The sequence below is a fragment of the Aplysia californica genome, unplaced genomic scaffold (assembly GCF_000002075.1).
Source record: "Aplysia californica isolate F4 #8 unplaced genomic scaffold, AplCal3.0 scaffold00216, whole genome shotgun sequence".
Lineage (NCBI taxonomy): Eukaryota > Metazoa > Mollusca > Gastropoda > Aplysiida > Aplysiidae > Aplysia > Aplysia californica.
The window spans coordinates 815,022-823,461 of NW_004797486.1; the positions used below are offsets into that span (position 1 = coordinate 815,022).

The 8,440-nt window shown below is 38.2% G+C and overlaps 1 protein-coding gene across 1 annotated transcript in view; it reads right to left on the minus strand.

Annotated features, from left to right (window-relative positions):
• The window catches only part of LOC101853699 (transmembrane protein 214-B), a 27,939-nt gene that overhangs the window by 17,073 nt on the left and 2,426 nt on the right, over nucleotides 1-8,440 (minus strand). The window contains exons 2-6 of the mRNA XM_035970067.1: nucleotides 5,982-6,178; nucleotides 2,644-2,797; nucleotides 2,242-2,373; nucleotides 1,575-1,657; nucleotides 296-401 (exon numbers count right to left, since the gene is read on the minus strand). Coding sequence (XP_035825960.1) covers nucleotides 296-401; nucleotides 1,575-1,657; nucleotides 2,242-2,373; nucleotides 2,644-2,797; nucleotides 5,982-6,178 — 672 coding nt within the window. The remainder of the gene's footprint in view (nucleotides 1-295; nucleotides 402-1,574; nucleotides 1,658-2,241; nucleotides 2,374-2,643; nucleotides 2,798-5,981; nucleotides 6,179-8,440) is intronic.

Sequence of the window (8,440 nt, forward strand, 5' to 3'; positions counted from 1 at the left end):
CCGCTTTTCCTTGCTCCCGAGCACCGAGATCTTAGGCGGAGACTACTGTACTACGATTTCTTTGAGGATAAGTATTCCACTAACAACACAAAATGTTTAGGAAGATACTTACGAAAGGCAAAGCCTCAATGTTGATTTCACGAAAATCGCATCAGGTGACTAAAAAGCTTTTGAAATGAAACCAAAGAAAGGATATATTTCAGGCTCTACCCAACTTAAGGTAGGAATTACATTGTAAAATAAAGCCAATAGCTGAAATCAAAAAGAAGACTAAACCATCTTCGTAAACACTGACCTTTCAGGCCGCACTTGAAATTCTTCACCCCACACTGCCCAACAGCCCACAGGACAGACAGGCAGTTGGCAGGCCGATTCTGATGGGTCTTCAGCAGCTCCAAATACTACAGACACAAGGAAGAAGTTACAATTTTAAAAAATCCAAACTAATTGATTAAGAGTGCTGTTAAATACGAGGTGTAAGCTATGGCCACAAAAGAGGATATTTAGATAACTGTTCTGACAGGTAATTTTTAGAAAGAAAAAAACATTTAAACCCAAATCTTTTAAGGAAGTGTGTCTTAAAGATTTTAATTACAGCTTGTACACTTTCCTCTGGACGCGGATAAAACAGGATAATAAGAAATCGCTCTTTGCACACGGGTCTAAAAGTTGGATAACCAACAGAATCTAAAAGCCCATTCATAAAGGTCACTGCAAACTAAAGTCCTGATACGTTTGCTTTGATGCAAGCCTAAACTGGGTAAAAAAAACAATTGGGGATTGATTTATATAGCATACACCTAAAACATTTAAAAGTTGACATATTTTCCTAAATAACACACTCTAACGTATGCCTAAGAAACACGATTCAATTGACAGTTAGTAATTTTCGTGGCTCATATGGCGTTCGTGGAGACGTTTAGACAGCTGGGGAATGAAATCTACAAGCTTACATTGAAATGTGGGGGCAGGGTGGTGTCGCTGTCTCAAAATGAGTAATTTGTTGGCAAGGTCACAGTAAGTTATTTATTTTAGTGATTGCTTATATGCATTCAAAGAGCGGCCTTTAATATAGGGCCCAAAGAGAAAAACATTGTTATTACTGGATCAAGATTTTTGGAAAAAAATATTTTTGTTTGGTTGCTATCCTTTCGAGCTCCTCATGTCTAAGTGGGTCAATTTTTTCTATAATTTCATTGGACGAACATCTAGAGCTACCAACTTGGCATGTTTTGAATGAGACGCATGCCTCGATTACGAACCAACGCAGGCGGTTCTAGAAAAAGGCCTCAAACGCACACAAACTCAAGCAGACTGACGCACACACACTTGACCTGCGTGAATGGGGATCCGACTCGGGACCCGAATGACACGTAAGAGGATGCGCGTGCGCTGAGCGTGCGCTGAGCATGCGCTGAGCCAGGGGCTACACTGATTCGGACCAGAACGCAGGCGAGGTGCCGAAATAGGCTTATCGGGCTACATAAACCCGGCTCCCGCAGGATGAGGGTTAAAACAATAAATCCTGATAATTTATTAGTGAAAATAAAAACTAAGAAAATGACACAACAGACCTGATGGATCTTCCCCAGGGCAATGTCTGGTTTGTGGTGAGCAAGCAGCTGCAGGAAGATCTTGTAACCAAGGATGGACTGGTCTGACAAAGAAAATATTTTATTGTAATTTTGTTCTACCTTGTGCCCATAAATTGGACCCATTTGGTTAGTAATTTTGACTCTTATTACTAAACAACTAACAGACACAGTTAACCGCTTCACTGCTGCGTGGACGTATGCACTGGTTTGTGTTATTCCAGCTTACGTTCTCTGCCATTTTCATACAACTTCATATAAGGAAAATGTTTGGAGATATAGTAACGTGTGCTACTGTTTACTTTTTAAATAAATCTTTGGTGAAAATCTCTCTTTAAGAAATTTTATCTTGTCTGTACAAATTTTACTGTAGATGGATACATACATTTCAGCAGTGAAAGGGTTAAGAAAATACAGAACAACTTACTGCAAGCCTAACAAGAAACAATCCCTTTTATTTTTAAAATGATGAACTAACAGATGAAACTTAATCTACAGATAAGCTTAAACTGTTATGTTTTTTAAACGCAAATATCACAAAAAAAGAGAGAGAAATAAAGAACATTAAAAAGTAAAATAGATACAATGCTCAGGTGTTACTCTGTTTCAAGGAAGTAAAAACTGTATCATGCATACTGTATAATCTTACCTTTTGAAGCTTCAACCAGCATAGTCTGGATAGTGTGATAAAAAAGGTGATCCAAAGTCTGATTGGAGAATTTCTTCACCGCCATATGGAGAACCTTTTGACAGCTTTGAGACAACAATTCCAAAGGATATCCTGAAAGTATAAGTCCAGAGGTGTAAGTCAAGTCTTCAATAGAAATCACGTTTAGCAATTCTATTTTCTCAATACATCTGAAGTACGAGATCAAGACAAGTCGCAGCTCACATTAGACAACTACATGAGGTAAAACAACCAAAGACATGGATGCAATGGAATAAGACTTTAGATTTATGGTCTTAATTTTAGAGGAGAGAGTTTCAAGGACAATATATATCCCAAATTCAAAAACCTCTATATCCATGAAACATGTGAAAAAAAATGTACCTTGAGGCATCCCTTTGAATGTGGGGTCAATATTTTTCACTTTCTCTAACTTCAAATTGAGAAAAGAGGCCAAGTCTTTCAGCCAAACATCCTGATTATCAGGAAATCGCATCTGAGACTGACTCAAGATGTTCTCAAGTTCATGATGGTCAATCTGAAAAAATAAAACAGGTTTTGTATTGTTAGTGGGAGCAGAGGAAAAATTCAGAACTTTTTGAATAACTGGCATGAATTCAAACAGAGCTCAAATTTGACATGAGTGCACATGGACACATAAATACACGGCAATATAACTAGTTTCTTAGATTATATGAGCCAAAGAGAAGCACACTGACATGAGAGTACTTATGTAGGGTGGTGGAAAAATGAAAAGACACAAAAGTATGACCTACTAGTGGTACTTGTTACCCTCACAAAATGACTGAAAACTGTAAAAGTACTAAAAGTTCACAAAATCTTTTGACCGTGAGCTCATTTTGAAGGACAGGATTGTATGAATTCAAATTTCTTTACACAAGCATATATACAAGGTTGGGAAAATTTTAATAAGTCTCATGTTTAAACACATCAACAAAAAAAAACAGCTCAACATTACAGATATCTCAAGAAAAGCATTCTACCGGACAGCATATTATATCTAGTACAGTAGTCTCTGCCTAAGATCCCACCACTTACTACCCAGATTCCCTTAAGATCTCCTTGTTTTTATAAAACAAAATTTTAACTGTACAAAAGTCATCCCTAAGATCCTGCTCTGAAGGTCTACATTAAGCTAAGATCCGGCATTTCAGAACTAAATACGAAACAAAAGCTCCGGTGGGCACAGCAGATAATCCAAAGGGGAAAATTTGACATTGTTGAACTATATGTTGCATCCCACAGCAGCTACTCTCCTGTATGTGATCACATGTCCATTGTAAATCTCGATGAAACAATACCGTGTATTGCAAACACACTCAAATAAACCCAAACATAAAGGTGTATTTTCATGTTTTTATGATAAGTTGCCCAAATATTGCAAATAAGCTCAAATGAACCTGTGTATTTTCAAGTCATTAACGATAAATTGCATAAAATGGAAACAGAATTCAAGAAAAATAAAGGATTTTATACAAATCTACCTGCAGTTTTTTCATAGGGAGAAAAAAATCGGAGGGCTCCAATTTTATTGGAGACTTTGCAGGTCTGCTGTGCACTTCCATACCATGAAAACGTGCCTCAAAACTACCCTACTGCGTTCATGGCGATCTGATGTGTGTACTAAAATCACAAGAGTTGTAATTATTAATGTTCTTCTGCTTTAACATTATGGGTAAAGAGTAAGTTAAGCTTATTTATAATGTACTTGCATAAATCTACCTTTAGGTCAACATCATTCTAATTTTGCCAAAAACACTGTCAATATATAATATGCACTTATGCTGAAGTCCATTTCAGGACTAAGTTTGCATAAAACTAAAAATTAAGCCCAATTATTTGTGATGGCAAAGAAACCTTCATTATGTCTTAGTCCATGAGTACAGTGTTTTCCTTGGTATTCAGGTCAATTGAAATGACTATTCAATCAGCAGCTACACTCTACACAACTATGACATCACAGCAAGCTGACAGCAAGTGTTTATCCCATGCGGTGTTGCTTCCCTTCTGGTTTTCGGGCCATTCGAAAAACAGGGTACAAAAATGATGTTTATTAAGATGTGCTTTGCGTGAAATTTCAATATATATCAGCTTCTGTATATAAAGTTTAACATGAGGATCAAATACGCGCATTTTTCAAATTACATCCGTAATGGCAAAGTAACCACCTTGTAACTTTTTCATTTTACGCTTGATTCAGAAGCAGAAGCCTGCGATCTGAAGATCAATCTTTTGTCTCACTGGCTGCCAGATTTAGGGACATTTGGATAACACAGTTGAACCTGTCTAAGACGGAATCGTGAGGGAGCCAGAAAAAATTCCACTGTAGACATTTTCTGTCTTGGACAGGGGAATTTAGGGGGAAGGCGGATACCAAAGGGCCAGCCCGTATGCAGTGGAATCAAGGGTCCCCTGTTCAGCAAGCAAGTAGGGGTCAAAACTTCACACCCCCCAAGTGCTAACCTAGCCTATGATATGTAGCTAAGTCTCACTTATCCTTTGCCAGAAATGCTTGCATTTCATATAACCATTATTTGACCAATTAAAAATAGAAACGATAGAAAGTGTCCTGTGTTTCCAGCCTTAGCACCACCCATCAATGTAATAATAAGCACAATCAACCAAGGCCACCCCACCCATGAATGTAAAGATTCGAGGCACTTTTTTCTCTTTTGGCTGTATGATCAGGACGGCAGGCAGTGGTCAAATTAATTTCACACCTCTGACTACCCAGGAAACTTTCTATGCTGGCACCCCAGTTGAGTACTTTCATAAGCAGTGGTGTGACTTTACACCAACATCATCCTGACCATATGACCCCTCAGGGCTCACATGGGTGAGGTAACAGATACCCCCAAGCTGGACACCCCCTTCGATTTGCAGTACAGCACGTAAACATTAGAGCCCGTGGGACCAAACTAAGGAGTTTAGTTTCAAATCAGGGCTGAGTGGGCAGTCTTTTCCATCTTGGACAGGTCAAAACCCTCTGAAGGGAAGGAATTTCTCTTTCTGTTTCCAGGTTGAACAGTTTTCCAGTTATATTGGTAATTATTAGAGGAATTTATCCAGGGACGAGCGAGAAGATTTCGTTATGACAAGTACCTGCAATTACAAATTTGACTGTATTTAAATATTTTGCAGCCCCTCCGAATAAGGAGAGCTGGAAAATTACGGTGCAATTCTGCAGGTTTTAAACTCGCTTTCAACTTGACTTTATTTCTACTTTACTTTTCCGATCCAGCGGCCATTTGGGTTCTAGTCCTTCGGTCTAAGGGCTATCAACAAATTCTCTTGGACAAAAACTCAACCGTCATTGAAGATATAGGGAAAAATTTTTCCTTTGTTCAGTCAATGCGTCAATTTTTCCAGCGTGTATTGATGTACAACACACCATGCTGACGCAAAAAACTGCTATAAAATAGAATGTTCCCGGGGTTACTCTTCACAGCTGTGAATCTGCCACGGTTTTGTACTGTTGGCACAGGGGTGAGGTACTGCTATATATGTACCTGTATCAAAACCACGTAAAGCAGGAAGCAATATAACACTTCTCAGTGGATTACACTTCCAAAGGCCGAGAAAGGATAGTACACAAATAGAATGCAGGGGTATTGCACAACATGCTGTAAATAAAATGAAGAACTGGTTGTTCTCTTAGACCTGACATACATGAAAACATACATGACGGAAATGACACTTACTTGAGAAATGGCAGTTTCCAGAGAGACCGGCTTTTCGTTCTTTTTTCCATCCTGTTCAGGCTTTTTCTTCTTCTGGACCACCGGTTTCTTGATGGTACTTGGCCCGTTACTGGCTCTTGCACTTGCTGCATTCCCTCTGTCCTTCTGTTCCTTTTCCAGAAAAGCAGTGTAAATCGTTCGATCTTCTTTCACTGGAGCTGAAAAAAACAAAACAAAGAATTAACATCCTGTGTCCAGGAATCAGGAACCTCAAATTCATAACAACTACTAATGACTGTGAGACCCACATAATTTTTTCATTTTGATGAACTTGTTCAATTTCAATAGAAGAATCGACCATAACATGGGTGTCTTACAATAGAACATTTGCCAAAAGATGGATGTGACAACAGAGGTCCAAAATCAACTTCATGAAATAACTCTTTAACCAGGTCTGGACGGTGGCAGTGTCTTAGAGTCGAGGTCCGTAACAATGGCTGGACGGTACCACCGTCCGATGCAAAGCTATTATTGTATTAAGGTACGGGCCAAATATAAAAAAGTACGAGCTAACAAGCCTTCAGTTTGTCCCGGAAGTCAAAGATAAGTGAATTCTTCGTCTGGGTACTGCTTTATTGATCAGTTTGAGATGAAACAAGCGTTTTTAAAAACGTAATATGTCAGGTCGCATTTCCACAAACACGAGAGAATTATGCGGAAACGTGATTTTAAACTGCATGGTTAAAGAATTAATCATACATAACCTAAACATAGCTCTTTCAGCTTCACTAACTGCCAAAGCTATATATAACATACACTCAGACTGTCGTTCACATAAAAAGCCTTTAAACTAAATAATATGCATTCAGGGTATCAAAATTGAAAAGCTCCCAAAATATATTCCATAGACAAAATAGTTCCTTCATACATACAATGACTACTAAATCATAGATTGCAACACATACCTAGGCAAATAACAAAATTCAAAACATCAGAACGTAGGCAAGGTTTAAAATGTTCTAGTTGGCTTAAAATTTGAACAAGAAATCTCAAAACAACTTGAAACTACATGGTCCATGGTTTCGTTCATAAATTTATAACAAAATATTAATTCGTAACCCATTATAATGAGCCCATTTTTGCCTTTATTCTGTGTACACCTTTCGGGTAATCACCGTGCTGTTCATATCCATACTAAAATGTTTAATCATGGTTATGCAAGTGTAAAAGAAGGTTGTGTGAAATGGCGAAAACTTCCACACAAATTTTATGCACGTATACAACTAGCTATTTGTTAAGAACATTATTATGACAAACCAACGTAGGTTCTCGTGATCCATGTCACTTTTAAAAGCAAAATCATGGGGTGAGGACTGAAGAGCAAAATTACTTGTCTCATGGATCAATTAAAAACCAAAGCTTAATAAAATACTGGTCATTTCTGGGGATGGAATTTTTAATGATCCAGTTTTTCTCGATCTAGGCAAGATTATTATGATGAAATAATGATGTGAGTGCGATTCATATGAACAGACTCATTTTACAGCAATAATATAACATCAACAAAATAAAAATAAATAAACCCTGTCAATGTACACATGGTATTATGATTACGTATTAAATATTTCTAATGTTTGATTGCACGTTACTTGATAATTTCAGTTTAACAATATTCCATAAAACCAAAACTCACCCGGGGTGAGAATAGAGCGCAGTTGTAGGCCTCTCACCCGTGGTGAGAGGGTGAGCCTTTTGGCTTTTCTCACCCAGGGTGTATTCACCGTGATACCAGTGTCAACAAATGTTCCAGCGCCATACGCAGTCAGTTTAAAAAAAAGATGAAACAAAAAACAAAAAAAAACGAACACTCAACTACCGTTCTTGTTCTACTCAAAGAGCCCCGCCAAGACTGCAATGAAGTACTAATGATTATATAGTTCAGAAAACACCTCTTTATATTTGTCGCATAAGCAATAAAATTGAAATTTGTTAAGTCTTTTGGAATTCAGAAGTGCATGCAAAAAATCAGAGCAATTCATCAGTTAGATTATGTGTAGATGACATGAGGTCGACATGTTGTCCATTTGGTGTTGCCCAGACTATTTATATATATCTAGATCCACCCAATATAGATCTGAATAATAGAAGTGGCTATTCGGACTGAAGTCCGAACAGCTGCTGGAGGCTAGGCAGACTCAAATTCCAGTGCGCGTGCAGAATCACCTGTTGTACCGTAAGCGAGGTCTATACTCGAATCCGAATTGTCTCCCGTTGCTATTCAGACTTAAAACTACTGGTAGGCTATTACACTGTGTTTCACAACTACAAAGGGATCAAAACATAAAATTCATAATCAGTCCTTATAAGACAGCCCCCCCCCCTCCCCTTTCTCTCTCCCTTACTTTTCTTCTCTCTCTTTATCCTACTTTTTCTCTCTCCATGTTACTTCCCCAAGCCCGCCCCACCACCTTCACCCCTTT